At 45.9% G+C, this 19,879-nt stretch overlaps 1 protein-coding gene across 3 annotated transcripts in view; it reads right to left on the bottom strand.

Moving 5' to 3' along the window:
* Positions 1-241: 241 nt before the first annotated feature.
* ABCD3 (ATP binding cassette subfamily D member 3) overlaps positions 242-19,879 on the bottom strand; it is a 312,071-nt gene continuing 292,433 nt past the window's right edge. For all 3 annotated transcript variants that reach the window (XM_029618697.1, XM_029618696.1, XM_029618698.1), the window contains 3 exons: positions 10,818-10,922; positions 4,745-4,801; positions 242-1,297 (listed from right to left, as the gene is read on the bottom strand). In XM_029618697.1, coding sequence (XP_029474557.1) covers positions 1,220-1,297; positions 4,745-4,801; positions 10,818-10,922 — 240 coding nt within the window. In that variant the 3' untranslated portion in view covers positions 242-1,219. The remainder of the gene's footprint in view (positions 1,298-4,744; positions 4,802-10,817; positions 10,923-19,879) is intronic.

Genomic DNA, 19,879 nt, shown 5'->3' with positions numbered 1-19,879 from the left:
CACTGGAACAAATACCCATCCAAACCACATTTCCCCATCATACCTATCAATAACTACATGCTGATAACGTGATGAACCTCAGTTTTAATCGTCACTAAGTTACCAATTACTTGATTGTGACTCTCACAATAACAATTGTATAAAAAATACTACACAGTCAATTAAAAAACAAGGTATTCTTGGATTACTCATGTAAAAATCACCTGTTACCCATTTTGCAAAAAAAGAATCAGATGCTAAATCTTGATAAAAAGATTTAAAGAAAACAATTTTATTTCATAATCAGTGTATATCTTTAAGTAGTGCAGCATTGTTACAACTCATGTGCAACATTACACATCCAATGCATGTTTAGTAACTCATACAAATAATTCCCAGTTTAAACAGAATAAAAAGATCAGCAAGTTATTGATTCTTTCAGAAAAATTATGTAGTAGTATCTCAGCCATACAGATTTTGCAAGTACAATAGGGCTCCCACTCATGATGCTTGGAAGAAGAGAGAAATGTCCCAATCTATTTGTGGGGCATGGGGACTCCCGCTATGTTTGTGACGGCTCAAGTTGAAAGGTGGTACTGCTGCGATTTCAATTAACTCCAGAGCATTCCCATACGGTATCTGCTGTAACGCTTTATTAAGAGATGCGACAGAGGTATCTGAATATCGTCAGGAATCTGTGAGAAGTCCATCAAAGCCCTCCACGGCCTCTGTTTCCAGGTTAGCCAGGAGGAGAAAATCAGATGCTGCACAATCAGGGCTTAGGATTTGACTTCCGTTATTGTAGCACCTGAATCAAGAGAGGAAAACAAAGCCTGGTCCTAGGTAAGGAAAGGAAACCAGGCAATCCTAAGCGCAACAGAGCTGATCAGAGGGATGTCCCACGAAAGCCAAGGTAGCAGACAGCAAATGTTTTGCACTCTAGGAGGACTCCAGTTGCACTGAGGTTTGCCCAATTCAATTTGGGCAGGTTTTTAACCACAATAATAAGGGCATTCTTAGTAGAGTAGTAATAATTAACTCAACATATACACAATTAACAGTATTCTACATATTAAATGCTATAAACAAAATAGTTTAAGATTATGCTAGTTCAGCCAGATTGTTTAGAAAAACAAACTTAATTGTTGTATTGTACAATATACATGAATTTCTAAGTCTTTTTGGTAATTATCAGTCTCTCTTTCTCTGCAATTATTTGCTGTAGTTGTAGCTGTAGTATTTAAGAACCAAACTCAACTGTGTCTTCTGTGATCTGCTTGAATTCGTAGTTGCCTCTGCCATCCATGTGTAAGTAATACTGTAGAGGGAAAGACATTGAAAACCATTACAAACCACCAACAAGGGTCTTGCTGTCCTCCACTTACACAATCTTTAGACCGGAAGAATAAGCGTAAAACCGCAGCTACTTCCTACCCACAGACTTTACATCAATTTTCAAAGGACAGACACCTTGAATACTGTGTACAATTCTGGTCACCGCATCTCAAAAAAGATATAATTGCGATGGAGAAGGTACAGAGAAGGGCGACCAAAATGATAAAGGGAATGGAACAGCTCCCCTATGAGGAAAGACTAAAGAGATTAGGACTTGGAGAAGAGACGGCTGAGGGGGGATATGATAGAGGTGTTTAAAATCATGAGAGGTCTAGAACGGGTAGATGCGAGTCGGTTTTTTACTCTTTCGGATAGTAGAGGGACTAGGGGGCACGCCATGAAGTTGGCATGTGGCACATTTGGGACTAATCGGAGAGAGTTCTTTTTCACTCAACGCACAATTGAACTCTGGAATTTGTTGCCAGAGGATGTGGTTAGTGCAGTTGGTGTGGCTGCGTTTAGGAAGGGATTGGATGGGTTCTTGGAGGAGAAGTCCATTACCTGCTATTAATTAAGTTGACTTAGATAATAACCACCGCTATTACTAGCAACGGTAACACGGAATAGACTTAGTTTTTGGGTACTTGCCAGGTTCTTGTGGCCTGGATTGGCCACTGTTGGAAACAGGATGATGGGCTTGATGGACCCTTGGTCTGACCCAGTATGGCATGTTCTTATGTTCTTAAGAAAATTGTCTAAGAAAAAAGGATGCACACAAATCTGCATCTTTTTCTGGGTAAATCTGCACGCTTATGTTTGGAAACAGAAACAAGTAGCAAAAGAAAAGAAGGAAGCAATTCTTCACTTATATTGATGCTCACGTATATTTGTTCAAAATTTAGTGTATATATATATTTATTTTTATTATTATTAATTTTATTTTTGAATTTTTATAATTTTTCTTTTTTATTTGAAGACGACAAATTTTATAATGTAAAAGTGAACCGCATCAGCAAGCCAGACGGCGTCTCACCAGAAACCTTGAAGGCGAGCGCCCGGTCCTCTCAATCATTTGCAGTCACTTAAAGGTTTAAACATTTCAGCGATCTATTTCAATGTTGAACTGTTAAAGTTCTAATCGTAATGAGCTGATGCAGACACCTCTTATAGTGTAGACGGTATGTGTATTTTTTATGAACGGCTCAACTGCGGCCGAAGTTTCGCTGATGCCAGCTTCTACAGGAGCCAATTTTTAACACATTAAACAGAAGGGAAATAATCCAAACATTCCGTCTCTGATGAAAGAATATAACTGTGCTGCTTTTTTCAGCACTTCGTCTTCATAAATAGTGTTTCAACGTCGGGACCCTTAGGTCTCTCGCATAAATTCAAAATCCATTTGTCATCTGGACCTGCTGGTCTCACACATGAATTCAAAATGGACAGAACCTTCAAGGTTTCTGGTGAGACGCCGTCTGGCTTGCTGATGCGGTTCACTTTTACATTATAAAATTTGTCGTCTTCAAATAAAAAAGAAAAATTATAAAAATTCAAAAATCAAATAAATAATAAATAATAAAAATAAAAAATATATATACACTAAATTTTGAACAAATAACGTGAGCAATCAATATAAGTGAAGAATTGCTTCCCTCTTCTTTTGCTACTTGATTTATTTGACGGAATTTCTGGCTCTTTTTAATAATTCTGGAAACAGAAACATACAGGCACAAGGGTAAACTCCTCCCCTCGCTGCTGGGAACGCTACGACACACGTGAGGCACGTTTCCAGGACCCCATTTACTGCTGTGGGGAATTTCTGGATTGCAGGCTTCAAACCCCAGTTAGGATAATTTGAAATTGGAATCCAGGAACATCTATGCCTTGTCCCTTTTTTGGAAATTTTCATGTGTTTGCACAACCAGAAGTATGCATGTACTCAAGTGGCTTTTAAAATCCGCTCAACGCATGTGGCTCAACCTGTGCGTATAGCTCCTGGTTTCATGGCTAGCTGAATATCAGAGTTTTTGCAGCATTGCCTTTCACTGAACTTGAGAAAGCAATGCTGCTGTCTGCATGTTTTCGTCTGTTCTGTTTTTGGGGAATTACCGTTTGGTTATGCCCTAAGACAGATGATCTCTGTTTTCCTCGGCCATTTACTCTCATCATGTTTTTGAGAAAGCACCCAATGAATGGTTGGGGCCTGATCCCATACACAGCAATTCAGTTCTTGGTTACACAGATGAAAACATTTTTTTTTGTATCTGAAGCAGGAGTGCTGCAGAATGAACTGCCTCAGCAGTGGCTATTCTCCAATACTTCAATTTAATGCTCTGGATACAACATAACAGAAAGGGATGAGAATATGCTTCAGATCGGGTATTTATTCCATTTGAGGGGGTTTTTGACCACTGAAAGATTTGGTGCACTGTGGGGGGATATCACTGCTTCAGATTTTGTGCGACTCTTGGTGAAAGTTTTGTTTGCATGTGCCAGGAGTATGCTCATTGGGATGGATCTATCTCAGGGCAATTTTCCACTATCCCCTTGTCTCTTGCATCTCATATTGCACAAGGCAGATACTGCCTAGGGCATCATTCTGTCAGCGGCTGGCTATAGCCAAAGCCACTCTTGGGAGAGGCAGGAAATTTTTCTGTTAAAATCCTTCTTTCTATACAGGAATAAGTAGCCTGAAAGCAATATGGGTTCCATTCTGCTTTACTTTTAAAGAAAGAATACTTTTAGTGGAATAGCCTCAAATTGGATTATCATAAAATACTGATGGGATATTAATAACCATATTTTACCCCATTCCAAAAAAAAATAATAAAAATACATCTCACTGGATATGTTGAAAGAAAAACAGCTTTTTAACTTTCACGTGGATTAAGCTGAAATTGTTTTTAAAATTTTTTATAGTATGTATTGCTCATGACACTATGTCAAGTCCTTTCTTTATCCAGTGAACAGGCTCAACACTGGCAGCTGCAGTGCAAACTCCCTCTGCAGCTCTGCCACTCTCTCAGCCCTGCTAAGCACTAGGACATCCTCCAAGGCTGACAGGGTTAGTGCGTTTCCATACCCCACACTCAGCTTTTAGTCTCTCTGATAACATCACATTGGAGCCAATTAGTGCCAACTATAATGGTGGGCACTTAACCAATGGGAAGTGGACTAAGACCATCAAGTCCACTGGAAGGCTTCCAAGTGTTAATTACATTGGGTAACTATCAAAGCAGAGCCAGTGATAGAGAAATCAAAGGCTGTGTACCAATCCAGGCCCCAAGTAGTGGGCATTTTTCCCAAGAAATGCTACTTTTATGTTCTGTTGGCAAAAACACCTAATCAGGGTCAACAACTAGAGAGAATAAGTACAAAATGTGGCATGAGAAATTCTAAATTCATCCATCAGGTTTTGTAATTGACATACCTCATGGTGCATCCACAGGGATTTCCTGTGAGAAACCGTAAATAACGTAATGCCAACCTAAAGAGGAGAGAACATAAGCTTTGATACAAAGCAGGATCCAAGTTTTACTCAGCTTCCCAAGCCTCATAGCAGTTATCAAGTTCTGTGCTTAAGCAAGTCATGTCAATCTCTCTCACTACACACATGCACAAGAAAATTATTCCTTACCTGCTAATTTTTGTTCCTGTAGTACTCCAGATCAGTCCAGACCGTGGGTTATGCCTCCCTTCCAGCAGATGGAGACAGAGAAAAACTTGCAGGGCGCCCTCTGATAACCAGTCGCACCCCCTGCGTCCCTTCAGTATTAAGGATATCAAAGCAATAACAACCAATGAATGGATCAAACCGACTCCAAAACTGCGGAGTAACTAAATACGAATTGAAAATACTGATGGACAAAAAACCTTGAAAGATCGAGAAACTTTGCATCTCAGAATTGCAACTTCGAGCTGGATAACCAACTGTGAATACCAAACACAAAGACCACGGGAGGGCGTCTGGACTGATCCGGAGTACTACAAGAACGAAAATTAGCAGGTAAGGAATAATTTTCTTTTCCCTGTACGTATCCGGATCAGTCCAGACCGTGGGATGTACCAAAGATTCCCTAAATAGGGTGGGCTCCGGAAAGCCCTGCTCGAAGAACCTGGTTGCCAAATGAGCCCAGACCGAGAGGCTGCAAATTCAATCGATAATGATGCGCAAAAGTGTGCAACGATTTCCAGGTCGCTGGTCTGCAAATCTCCTGAGCGGATACCGCCTGGCTCTCTGCCCAAGAAGTCGCTTGAGAACACAGTGAGTGTGCTTTCACTCCAAACGGAGGACGCTTGCCAGCGCCAATGTAGGCAAATGAGATTGCCTCCTTTAACCACCGAGCGATAGAGGCCTTAGAGGCCTTGTTCCCACGCTTGGGACCGCTCCAAAGAACAAACAGATGGTCCGACAACCAAAAGTCATTGGTGACCTCTAGGTAACGTAGGATAATTCGCTTAACATCCAGGCGACGGAGCTCTCTGGACTCCGTCTCCGGGAAAGCTGGCAGTTCCATCGACTTATTCAAATGAAACGATGACACCACTTTTGGGAGAAAGGAGGGTACAATGGACAAAGTTACCCCGGAATCTGTAAAGCAGAGATACAGCTCTCTGCAGGTTAGTGCTTGAAGTTCTGAAATCCTGCGGGCCGAAGAGATGGCCACCAGAAAGACGGTCTTTAAGGTTAAATCCTTAAGGGTAGCCGACCTCAAGGGCTCAAAAGGAGGGTCACACAGGGATCGAAGAACCAAATTAAGATTCCATGAGGGACAAAGAGTCCGAACTGGCAGTCGCAGGCGCTTCACTCCTCGCAAGAACTGCACCAAGTCCAGATGTGTGGCTAGGGAAGCCCCATCGAGACGTCTGACGAGTGACCCAAGGGCCGCAACTTGTACCCGTAGCGAATTATATGCCAGACCCATGCCGAGGCCCTTCTGGAGGAAGGACAAGATGTGAGCCACGGAAGCATGACGTGGAACAATGGATTCCTCAGCACAACAGGTGTCAAAAACTTTCCAGACACGAACATAAGTGAGCGAGGTGGACGTTTTCCTGGCTCGAAGGAGGGTAGAGCCCACTTCATCCGGATAACCTTGTTTTCTCAGTTGCTGCCTCTCAAAAGCCGACCTGGTCGAAAAATATGGGACCCTGATGAAGAAGACGCCGAAGGTGACTCAGACAAACTGGGCGTCCACCGCGAGGTTGACGAGATCAGCAAACCATGGCCGTTGTGGCCACTCTGGAGCTACCAGGATCACCATGCCACGATGTACCTCTACCCGACGCAGGACTTTTCCAATTAGGGGCCACAGGGGAAACACTTACAGTAGAAAGTCCCCAGGCAAAGGAAGAACCAGAGCATCTACTCCTTCCGCACCGTGTTCCCGTCTGCGGCTGAAGAAGTGCGGAGCCTTCGCATTCCGCTGCGTCGCCATTAGGTCGAGATGGGGAGCCCCCCACCTGCGAACCAGTATCGACATTGCTTCCTCGGATAGTTCCCACTCTCCGGGGTCTATGCGTTGTCGGCTCAAGAAGTCCGCCTGCATGTTGTCCTCGCTAGCGATGTGAGATGCCGCGAGGCGGGCTAGGTACTGCTCTGCCCAGGCCATGAGCTTGTCCGACTCCCGAGAGACGTGACGACTCTTTGTTCCTCCTTGCCGATTGATATATGCCACCATGGTGGCGTTGTCGGACAGGATCCGCACTGCCCTGTGGCGTACCAAGGGAAGAAATCTTTTCAACGCCAGACGGACCACCCTGGTTTCCAGGCGATTGATGGGCCATTTCGTCTGCTCCGCATTCCAAAAGCCCTGGACCGACTGAGACAGACACACAGCCCCCCGTCCGGCCAGGCTGGCATCCGTGGTCACCATCACCCAATGTGGCATTTCCAAGTCCACCCCTGAAGCAAATGAGGGAGACGGAGCCACCAATCCAGGCTGTGCATGGCGAAATCCGGTAGCAGCAAAAGGACTTGAAACTCCCGAGACACCGGCTTCCATCTGGACAGCAGCGCCCTCTGTAGTGGGCGCAGGTGCGCAAAAGCCCAGGGCATCAAATCGATTGAGGACACCATGGAACCCGGGGGACCTGTAGGTAATTCCACGCTGTGGGAATTGTAAGGCCGCGAAGGCGTTGTACCTGGGACATGAGATTGAGTGCCTGTTCCCATTGGAGAAAAACCCGGCCCAGGCGGGTATCGCAACGTGCTCTTAAGAAATCCAGCGTCTGTGAGGGAACCAGGCAGCTCTTGGCAAAGTTCACCACCCAGCCGAGGGAGCTGAGGAGAGTCAACACCCTGTCGACCGACTGTCGGCAGAGGTTCTCGGACTTCGCACGGATGAGCCAGTCGTCCAGGTAGGGATGAACCAAGATTCCCTCCCTCTGGAGTGCTGCTGCAACCACCACCATCACCTTGGTGCGGGGCGGTCGCCAGACCAAAGGGCAAAGCCTGAAACTGAAAATGCTGTCCCAGGATCTTGAACCGAAGAAATTGCTGATGTTCCTGGCAAATGGGGATGTGGAGATAAGCCTCTGTGAGGTCCAGAGACGCTAGGAATTCCCCCACACGTACCGCCGCGATGACTGAACACAGAGTCTCCATCCGGAAGTGGGGAACCCTGAGAGCCTTGCTGACAGTCTTGAGGTCCAGGATCGGGCGGAAAGCATTGTCCTATTTGGGAACCACAAAGTAGACGGAATATTGGCCGGACCCATGTTCCTCTGGAGGGACTGACCGGATGGCCCAGAGATTGAGCAGCCTGTCGAGGGTCTGACGCACAATTTGTTGTTTCCGCAGGGGTCCACATGGCGAGAAGAGGAATCTGTCTCTTAGGGGGCCGTGCAAATTCTAACACATAACCGTGTTTTAAAATATCCAGCACCCACTGATCCAAAGTGATCTTGACCCACTCCTTGTAAAACAGGGAGAGGCGTCCCCTCACTCTGGGAACCAAGGGGCGGGTCGGCGCTCCTTCATTGGGCAGCTTTTGGAGCTGCGCTCTGAAATGAACCCTCACCAGAGGGTCTGCATCCCCGAAAGGGCTGGGGCCAAGCCTGGGACCAGGACGACGGAGGCTTGGCCACTGGTCTTGACTGTCGGAAACGTCTTTGTCCGCAAAATCGATTTCTGGAAGTGTTGAAAGATCTGGAGGTCCTTGGCTGATCCTCAGGGAGCTTGTGCACTTTATTCTCCCCCAGGGAGTTGATGATCTTATCTAAATCCTCGCTGAACAGAAATTTGCCCTTAAAGGGAAGAGAGCCCAATCTAGCCTTGGAAGAAGAGTCTGCGGACCAATTGCGAAGCCACAGAAGGCATCTAGCCAAGACAACTGAAACCATTGAACGTGCCAGGACTCGCAGAAGATCGTACAGCGCGTCCGCACCGTAGGCTATGACCGCCTCTAGGCGTTCCGCTTGTTGGGCTTCCTCTGGTGGGAGCTCCTGAGAACCGAGCAGCTGTTGGACCCAGCGCAAACCAGCTCTCTGCATGAGAGAACTACAAACCGCCGCCCAAACTCCCAAGGCGGATACCTCAAAGACGTGCTTGAGGTACACTTCCAATTTGTGATCCTGTAGATCCTTCAAGGCGGTCCCACCCGTGACCGGTATGGTAGTCCTCTTTGTGACCGCCATCACCGAAGAATCCACCTTTGGCACTTTGAGGAGCTCCAGGACATCCTCCGGAAGGGGATAGAGATTGTGCATGGCACATCCAATCCTTAGACTGGACTCCGGAGCATCTCATTCCTTGGATAACAACTGTAGGAGCTGTGGATGAAGAGGAAACATCTTCGCTGGCGGACGTAATCCTGCCAGTACAGAATCCCCTTTGCAAGCTCCTGAATTATCCGCCAAAGGATCGGGAGGCGCCTCAATATCCAATTCGGACAGGACATGGGGGATAAGGTGCTCCAGCTCCTCCCCATGAAAAAGGTGCAACACCCGAGGATCATCCCCTTCCAGCTGTGTGCCTGCAATGGGATCAGCCTGATCCTGATTGGGATACCCTGGAGAAGGATCCTGTGGGTCAGAATGGGGTACTAACCAGACCCGGGAAAGGCCCCTGAGGAGCCCCAATATCCACACGACTCACCTTAGGTAGAGGGGGGGCCGCAGTAGAACCATCCTGTTGATTCATGTGAGCTAAATAGGCATTGTGCATAAGGAGCACAAAATCTGTAGTAAATGCTGGGGGGGGGGGATCCCAAATGAAGTGGAACCGGGACGGGTTCTGGGACCGCCCCCCCCCCCCCCACGGGGATGTCCTCCGGGGTCAATACAGGAGGAGCTGGGAAGGAATCCCCTGCGGGCTGCCATTTGAGTGCGCTTCTTCAGCGTCTCCCAAAATCAAAATGGCCGCTGATCCCACGCTCGGTGCGAAGGGGACCGGCCCGCCGGACACTCGTCGTGTCTGCGACCGCGAGGCCTGTCATTCTGCCGCTCTCGAGGAGCCCTCTCCCCCCCCCCCCCCCGGAGAGGCACCGACAGCAAATCCCTTCGTGGGAGAGCTGCGGCCCGGGCTCCCCGCAGGCGAAGCATCGCACAGAGCGCGGCATGGGGGTCGAGCACTGCGATAGATTTTGCGACCGTGCTCCCCCGAAGCCTGGCAGGAGCAAGTAAGACCGCCTAACCTCCGCCCAAAAAAAGAGAAGCGCAACCGCCTGTAAGCGAGGCAAACAGGGACTGGCTGAGGAAAGCCGCGTCTCAGCCAGCACTGCCCTGAGGCAAAACATCTCTGGGCAGCCGGTTGCGGCGCAGGGGGAGAGGCTGGACCACCAGCATATACCCCGTGAGCCAGGAAACTGCTACGCTAGCAAACACCTACCTGAGTTGCAAACCGGGTGAAAATGCAAACTCCCTAACCCTCAGGCAGTGATAGAAAATAACTTGTCAAAAAAGTAGAAAGCAAAACTTTCACAAGAACTTTACATATACTGGCTTTTTTTTTTTTTTTTTAAGTTGATCCATTCAGAGGGAGAAGGAAATATAGAGGGAAACAGAGTAATCAAAACCTTCCCCAAAAATTCCAACCCCCAGATTTAAATTGTCACAAGAGCGGGACCGCAGGTTCTGCCTTCCTTCATCTGCTGGAGACAGGAGACTACTGAAGGGACACAGGGGGTGCAACTGGTTATCAGAGGGCACCTTGCAAGTTTTTCTCTGTCTCCATCTGCTGGAAGGGAGGCATAACCCACGGTCTGAACTGATCCGGGTACGTACAGGGAACAAAGTTTACAGCGCTGTACCTTAGCATCACAATCAGACACTAGCAGATATCTTATATTACAAACCTATATGAAAATATTGCAAGAAAACAAAAATGCAAATATAAACAATATGATGCAAATAGTGCTCCCGGTCTGCAAAACAGCAGCAACTTCCAGTGATCTGTCTCTTAAAAAGATACATTTTAAGTATAAAAGTTAAATAAGAACTGATTTATGCCCGTCTCTTACAAAACACAAAATTGAACCTTTCCATACATTTCACTAACTTACCTTCCTGCAGTGACTGTAGATATAGCCTTCTACATCAACACTAACAGCACTAGTGCATTCATCCAAAATGGCAAACTGGGGTTTGTGGTAAAATAATCTTGCCATCTAATTGCAAAACAAAAAAAAGTCAACACTGCAGGCATGCTGTCAAACTATCTTCTTAAAACAGTCGGAGCTGAGCAGTGCATCATTTAAGTCTCTCTTCTCACTATCAGGTCTATCCTGTAAAGTGCGGCCGCGTTTACCCTGCTCCTAAGCAGCTTTTTACTCCGTTTTCGGCCGCGTTAGCCCTTCCTGCGATCCCGAATCCCCTTTAACCTACTCCTACCGCGACCTAATTTCCCCGGGCAACCCCTTCCGCCCGTGGCATGTATATTGCATGCAAACGAGCGAATTAGCTCGATATTGCATGCAAACGAGCGAATTAGCTATTCTCTAGCATCCCGTAACCCGCGCCCCGACTATCGCTATCTTTCCGCGCCGTTTTGTCGCGCGTTTAACCTGCAAACTTACCGCCTACCCTGACCCAGGCGGTAGAGGCATGGGTAAGGGTAGGTGGAAAGCTTTCCCCCAGCTCCCGCTCACCTGCCCCCGCCGCGATCATGGGTGCCGGTCTCCGTGGCAGCCCCAGTCCTCTCCCCTGCTCCCGAAGCCCAAAAAAAAAAAAAAAAAAGCGAAAAAAACGTTGCAGCCCCCCTCCGATGTCCGGACTGGGGCTGCCACGGAGACTGCAACGGCAAAGCAAAAAAAACGGCGAAGCAAAAAAAAACCAAAAGCAATTTTGTTTTTTTTTTTTCAAAAGCGACAATTTTGTTTTTTTTCCAAAAGCGACTTACTTTTGGGATCTGTCAAGATCCCAAAAGTAAGTCGCTTTTGGACGCCTGCAAAACTTACTATTCTGAAGCCATCAGCAGGAAGACATTGCAATCGTAGCTCCTCCCGACGAAGACAAAGATGGCCGCCTGCACGGGGGGAAGCTACAATTGGCCGCTCAAGACGTGGCCAAACGTCGTGACGTCACGTCTTCAGCGGCCAATTGTAGCTTCCCCCCGTGCAGGCGGCCATCTTCGTCGGGAGGAGCTACGATCGCAATGTCTTCCTGCTGATGGCTTCAGAATAGTAAGTTTTGCAGGCGTCCAAAAGCGACTTACTTTTGGGATCTTGACAGATCCCAAAAGTAAGTCGCTTTTGGAAAAAAACCAAAATTGTCGCTTTTGAGAAAAAAAACCCAAAATTGCTTTGGGTTTTTTTTTTCTTCGCCGTTGCAGTCTCCGTGGCAGCCCCAGTCCGGACATCGGAGGGGGGCTGCAACATTTTTTTCGCTTTTTTTTTTTTTTTTTTTTAGGCTTCGGGAGCAGGGGAGAGGACTGGGGCTGCCATGGAGACCGGCACCCATGATTGCGGCCGGGGCTTTTTTCGTTTTATTTTTTTTGCTTCGCCGATGTCAGTGTCTATTCTACCCTCCTCCCGGAGCAAGGCTGCTTTTCGCGCCCTGCTCCGGGAGGAGGGGAGAACAGACACTGACAGCGGCGAAGCAACTTCCTGGTATCTGTCATTTCAAATGACATTTGAAATGACAGATACCAGCGTGGCGTGAAGCCTTAGGCCCGCGCACCCAGGATACTGTATAGGCGCTCTATCCAGTAAAATGGGTTGCGCGGGCCTAACGCTTCACGGGCACTTATTAGCCGCGGCTTACATTTGCATGTAATTAGAGTTCAGGATCGAGCGGTAGGTGAGCTACACTGTGCGGGCGGTAACCGCGGGTGCCGCAGGCACTAACGCAGCTCTTCCTACCGCTCGGTACTGGATAGACCTGTATATAACCATATATTTGCTTTTTGCTAAACACACATACTTGTGAAAGTCTGGGAACAATCTGTGTGTCATTTGTAATCCATACAAATATGCTGTTTAGGGAGTCGAATACTTTTGCAAGCCACTGTATCTAAACCAGAAAAAAATAACCTTGTGAATACTAGAAAATCCTTTTCCTACTCAGTGACGTTTAAAGAGGCCTGTATGGACATGCATATAGAGTGTATACAGTCAACTGATCCAGGCCTTACTTTTTTTTAGATTTTGATAATGCTTAATGATTCATGTGGTGCAATACATCTAAAAATGCCAAAATCAAATTAAAAAATCTCAAATACCTCCTGTTAAAATAATCAAAGGCTGGTTCCAGCATTATTGATTAGATCACCACTTTCTGAGGTTTTGCACTACATGAATCACTAAGCATTATAAAAATTTACAAAAGTAAGGATTGGACCAATGATTTTATACAAGCTATGATCGGGGTAGTTCAAGCCTGATGGTGTATAAACGTCCACACTGACTTCTTTGAATTTAACTGAGCTGGAAATTAATTTTTCTAGTATTAGCATTGATTTGATTAACATGCCTTTAAAATTATATACATTATACATGCCTACACCCAATGTTCAACCTGGTAGGATATGAAAAAGCAAGTGTTGCTTACTTGTAACACTTGTTCTCACAGGACAGCAGGATGTTAGTCCTCACATATGGGTGACATCACAGGATGGAGCCCTGTACGGAAAACTTTTCTGTCAAAGTTTCTACAAAGCTTTGACATTGGCACACTGAGTGCACTGAGCATGCTCAGCCTGCAATTATCCCTGTGAGCCACAGGTGTCTCCCTCAGTCTCGTCTTATAGCTAAAAGCGCAAGTGAAACTAAAATAAAAGTAAAAACGTATACAGACCCAACTCCGCGGGGTGGCGGGTGGGTTTCGTGAGGACTAACATCCCTGCTGTCCTGTGAGAACGCCTGTTACAGATAAGCAGCACTTGCTTTCTAACAGGACAAGCAGGATGGTAGTCCTCACTTATGGGTGAGTACAGAGCTGAGGATGCCCAAGAGTGCGGCAAATGCACCCAAGACGCGCAAAAGACGCAATGACGGGGGTGGAATTTGGAACGGAGGGCATCCTGAAACCCGTAACGGGTTGGTGGAAGGATGATGGGTAGTTAAAACCAAAAAGAATAAGAGTAGACGGACTGGCCAAACATGGAGCATGCCGGCTAGTCGTATCTAAGCAATAATGGGCTGCGAAAGTATGGACAGCACTCCAGGTTGCAGCCTGATAAATATGTACAAGCAGCAGCGACCGAGGGGAAGCTATTTATTTATTTATTTGTTTAACACTTTTATATACCGAGGTTCTGGTAACAATGTTACTAATCACTTCGGTTTACATACAACATTGAAATGACTTAAACGTGTGTCTTACAGAGAACAAGGAATGAAGAACTGGGATATAACTCATTTTAAATATCTCATTATATAGATCATTTTAAACATAAATCTTAAATACAAGGGATTAGGATCAAACACATAAAAATGATCAATCGTTGACAGGAGAAAATTATTATTGCATCTAGGATTAATAAGCAGTGGGAGACATAATGAATTGTCCACGATGGGAAGGTGTGAGTAAAGTTAAACTCATGCGTAGGCTTGGGTGAAAAGCCAGGTCTTTAGTCTTTTTTTGAAGGTGATTGGGCATTATTCGAGCCTAAGGTCTGAAGGGAGAGAGTTCCATTGGTTAGGGCCCGCTGTGGAGAAGGCTCTTTTGTTTGAAGATGTTTTGATTGGAGGGGTTTTTAGAGAGCCTCTTTGTGCAGATCTCAAAGGACGGGAGGATGAATGCAGCTGCAATGGGATCCTGAGGTCAAGAAGGGAAGTTTTGTAGATAGATTTGTGGATGATTGTAAAAGTTTTGTAGAGGATTCTATATTTTATAGGGAGCCAGTGGAGATTCTTTAAAATTGGTGTAATGTGGTCCCTTGTTTGCTTTAGTTAGAATCCTAGCTGTGGCATTTTGTAGCATTTGGAGAGGTTTTAGGGAAATAGCTGGGAGACCAAGTAAAAGAGCAATGCAGTAATCAATTTTTGAAAATATGATTGCTTGCAAAACTGATCTGAAATCATGGGGGTGAAGTAGGGGTTTAAGTCTTTTTAAGACTTGGAGTTTGAAGAAGCATTCTTTCACGGTGTTGCTGATGAAGCTTTTGAAATTCAGTTGGTTGTCCATGATGACTCCTAGGTTTCTGACCAGGGGAGAAAAAGAAGGTGGTGCCACTGGTTGAGTGTTAGAAAGCTGGTAGTTGCCATCTTGGGTGATGAGGAGGAATTCAGTTTTATTGGCATTAAGGATTAGGCAGAGATCAGCAAGGAGATTGGATATGGAGATAAAACATGAATTCCAAAAATGAAGGGTTTCTTGCAGTGATTTGGTAATTGGAATAAGGATTTGTACGTCATCTGCGTATAAGTAGTGGGTTAGATTCAGATTAGATAGTAGGTTACAAAGAGGGAGCAAGTAAATGTTGAATAAGGTCGGAGATAAGGAGGAACCTTGAGGGACGCCTAGAGTGGAACTGATAGGCTGAGACTCATTATTGTTTATCTTGACTTTATAAGACCTGTCTTGTAGGAAGGATTTAAACCAATTGAGGGCAGTGTTTTTGATTCCAATCTCTGCTAGTCGGTGTAGGAGGATCTCATGGTTTACAGTGTCAAATGCCGCTGATAGATCGAGGAGGATAAGAAGGCATGGTTGTTTTTTCTCGAGGTTGAAAAGAATGTTGTCGGTTAGAGAAATTAGAAGGGATTCAGTGCTTCGGGCTTTGCGAAATCCAAATTGTGTTGTGGCGAGAATGTTGTTGTCGTTTAAGAATTCGGAGAGGATTATTTACTATTCTTTCTAGGATTTTAGCTATAAAAGGGAGATTTGCAATTGGACGAAAGTTAGCTAGGTTTTTAGGAGAGAGATTCGGTTTTTTTAGAAGAGGTTTCAGGATGGCGAGTTTCAGTGGGGTTGGTACTGAGCCTTGAGTTAGAGAAGCGTTGATTATTTGAGCGATTGGTTTAGCAATTACTTTGGAGCTTGCTATGAGAAGATAAGCAGGAATCGAATCAAGAGGGTGGGAAGCCGGTTTAAGTTTTTTGAGCACGTTTTCAACCTCTAGAGAGGATGCTGGTTCGAATGCTTCCAGGTTTGTGGCTTGTGATGGAAAGGCAGAGAGAAGATGATGGGGAGAAGGATTTTTTTGAACCCGAAGTGGGTTCAGTAGGTTGGATATTTTTTCCTTGAAGAAGATAGCAAGTTCCTCAGCTTTGTTCGCAGCTTTTTCATCCGGAATCATGGTGGAGGGAGGTTTGGTGAGGGATGAGACCAAGGAGAAAAGTGCTTTTGGATCATAAATGAAGTGGTGGATTTTTGAGAGTAAAAATCTCTTTTTGTCTGGAGAATGGAGATCCTGTATTGGTGCATGATGGTTTTGAAGGCCGAGATGTTTGCAGTGGTTGGGTTTTTTCGCCAGATGAGTTCTTTGTTTCTAAGTTCCCGCTTTAAGGGTCTAAGATCTGGGGTGTACCAAGGCTTTTTCTTTTCTTTATTAGAGTTGATGGTTTTGGAGACTAGAGGGCAAGTCAGGTCTGCAACTTTATTTGTTATGGTGGACCAGGAAGCGAGGGCTGAGTCAGCGTCCGTAATGTTGAGGTGTTTTAGTTCCTCAGATAGATGTAAGCTGAGGGTTTCCTGGTTGCATAATTTTCTGAAACGAACCGATGTTTTCTGTGAGGTTGTAGTTTTAGGATGGTGGATGGCTAAAGATGTGGTGATTAACTTGTGATCAGACCATGGGATTGGCAAGCAGACTGTGTGAGAAGAAAGGGTAAGATATTGATTTATAAAGATTAAATCCAAAGTGTGTCCTGCTTTGTGTGTGGGTTCGTTTATTAACTGTTGAAAGCCCATGAGGTTGAGAGTGTTGATGAAAATTTCACAGTTGGAGGAACGGGGATTAGCATCCACGTGAAGATTGAAATCTCCCTGCAGGATGGCCGGAGTATCCGTGTTGATGTGTTTGGCGATACATTCTATTAAAGGAGAAGGGTCTGACTCGAGACATCCTGGAGGAGCGTAGATGAGACCTATTTGCAGGTGAGGAGATTTAAAGACAGCAAATTCGAGAGAGGGGGAGGAGTTGGTTGTGTGAAGGGATAAATCCAAGAATTGCAGACCGCCTCCCCGTTTTTTTGGTCTGGGGATGGAGAAGATATCATATGTTTGGAGAGGAAGTTGGTTGATCAGGACTGTATCTTCTGGTTTTAGCCAAGACTCTGTGATGGCGCATGCATCTGGTTGCTCTTCAACAAGATAGTCATAAAGAAGGTGGGGTTTTTTCGTAAGGGATTGAGCGTTCAGTAGGGTTACTGAAAATAATGTAAGACCAAGGAGTTGGTTTATTGGCGAGAGCATGATTGGTAAGAGCCTTTTTTGTTGTGTTTGTAGTCCAAAAGGTGCGACTTGTTTATTTGATGTGTGTCTTCTGCTTCTGTATATGATTGGAATAGAATTGGGACTCATGATTATTGAAAGTATAAGCTGTAGAAGAAGATGGGAAGTGAAGAGTAAAAGAATTGAGGTAGAAAGAAGGCTCCAAGGCAAAACTATCAGGCAAGTTAGTGTGGTGGGTCAGTTTTTTTTTGGGGGGAGGGGCTGTACGAAGGGGCTGTACGAAGGGGCTGTACGAAGGGGCTGTACGAAGGGGCAGGCCCCTTTGTCGCGCTCCTTTGGCGTGCGATGCTGGCGCGCGGCGTCGGAGCAAAAGCAAGTTTAAAAGTCCCTCTCCCTCGGTGATTGGATGGTCGGGCTGGTGGGCGGGTCTTTGGGCCGCTGTCTGTGCGATCGGAGTTTAGGCTCACCGGGGGGAAGGGATTTGAAGGCCTTATCCCGATGGGTCTGGGCGCCAATCGCGCAGGCCTCACTTCCTCGATGCGGCAGTGGCAACAGCAGCGGTTTGAAGAGGACAGGAGCGGCGCTGGAGCAAAAGCAAGTTTAAAAGTCCCTCTCCCTCGGTGATTGGATGGTCGGGCTGGTGGGCGGGTCTTTGGGCCACTGTCTGTGTGATCGGAGTTTAGGCTCGCTGGGGGGAAGGGATTTGAAGGCCTTACCCTGACGGGTCTGGGAAGCTATGAAGGCTGGGACGGACGCAACAGAGTGTGGTTACACACAGTGTTGTATTGAAATGCCTGCTTGTTGGTAGGAAAAGAGATACAGACTGTCAATTAGGAGGAATAGATCTGTTTGCCCACTGGAACTTGCAGCTTGACTCTTGCCACAGAAGGAATGAGTTAGGTGGAATTCCTATGGAATGTAGTGCAATCTAGCTAGAATGCAAGTGCACTATTACTGTCCAAGAAGTGGAAAAACCCTCTCGCTTTGGTGAGAGAGAGGTGTTGGGAAAAATGGGCAGAGTATATTCTGAGTAAGGTGAGATGCAACGTCTACCTTAAGAAAGATATGAAGTTGAATACGAAAATGGAATGGAACGCAGGGTCGGATGATTATGTAACAAGGTGTGTAACTCACTGACCCTGTTGGCAGAAATGACATTTATGAGGGAAAGAATTTCCCATGTCAAACTGTGAAATGAGAGGAATGGAAAGGCTCGAACGGAGAATGTATGAGACTTAAGGATAAGATATAGGTTCCATTCCGTGACTAGTGAAAATAGAGGCGGCTTAATCAGTGGATAATCCATGGGAAGCTGATTCAGAAGGGGTTTACCGTTAATCGGGTATCCCCACTCCCAAACGATACACCAATTGGAACAGAGGTGTACCTATGCGGAGGATGTCTGGGGAGCAGAATCCGAGGGAGCAAGAGAAAAGAGTGGTGTACAAAAAGAAAAAGGGAAATACCCTTTTGTATGCGTCATGTGGTAAATCATGCCATTTTGAATGGTACGATTTATGTGTGGAAGGTTTTGTGACGCTACCAGTACCTGAGAACATCAGTGAGTCTACAATTTGAGACTGACTTGTGAGAAGGCAAATTGGTTACTGGTGTGATAGATTGAGAAGAATGGGAAGCATACTGGTCTCGGCCAGGACGTGGGTCTGAGGAACAGTGAACCCCGTCCCGGTTCAACATTAGAAGAGTGCTGGCTATGAGAGGCAGCAGAAGAGACACATTTAAGAGGCCCTTGATGGAAAAAAAGGCGCCTATTGGGAACACATTGGAAACATGTGTAGGAAGTAGAACCTGTGCACCGTATGGTTCGATTCGGACTCAGAGGGCAAGTTCGGTTGACCTCAGCGTTAGAAGATTTTTCCCGCTACACATGTGGTCCGAGACCATTCGAGAGGATGGAAACCTACATGGAGGTGGTCTGCTAGTGCGTTCGGTAAATCTCTTAGATAAGTGGCCCGAGGATACATGGAGTGAGCAAGGGCCAAGGGTAGAGCTGCACAGCTTCCTTGCAGAGCAGTAAGAGGTTGTGCATGCTTGTGTGTTGTAAAGCACATTGTCCCTACTGTCTGTCTGTATGCACAAAGACTTGTTGCAGAGGCAGTACTGGAAGGCATAAGGGTATAACGCATGGCTACAAACTCCAGGAAGTTGATGTGAAACTGTGCCTGGAGTGGAGTAGACGCATATTGGGTTGAGAAGCTTTTAGGTCAAACTTTACAACCCTGAGTAAATGCGAGCATGAGCAGAATCAGACTAGGTTTTGGTTCTAGATCTGCAATATGAATGAGGGACGAAAGCGGTTGAACAGCTTAGACCCACTGATAATGGAATTTCACTGAATCTAACCCATAGCAGTTTTGGATCTATGAGGAAAGTGCATAGTGAAAAAACCCCATGGTCCGACAATGAAGAATTGAGGGGCTGAGGTTATGGGAAAAATGCATGCAGGGACATGTAAGAATTTATTAAAATGTCTGCGCGTATGCTGGAGAGGAAACAGAGAGTAGGATTAAATGGACAATTTTCTTAGTGGAAGAGAGTGGACAGTGGAGTGCCTCAGGGATCTGTATTGGACCCTTACTTTTCAATATATTCATAAATGATCTGGAAAGAAATACGACGAGTGAGATAATCAAATTTGCAGATGACACAAAATTGTTCAGAGTGATTCAGATCGTGATAAACTGCAGGAAGACCTTGTGAGACTGGAAAATTGGGCATCCAAATGGCAGATGAAATTTAATGTGGATAAGTGCAAGGTGATGCATAT

Source organism: Rhinatrema bivittatum, chromosome 10, assembly GCF_901001135.1.
Source record: "Rhinatrema bivittatum chromosome 10, aRhiBiv1.1, whole genome shotgun sequence".
Classification (NCBI taxonomy): Eukaryota; Metazoa; Chordata; class Amphibia; order Gymnophiona; family Rhinatrematidae; genus Rhinatrema; species Rhinatrema bivittatum.
Note: the sequence above shows the minus strand (reverse complement) of the source record. Positions and strands in the feature narration are given on the sequence as shown.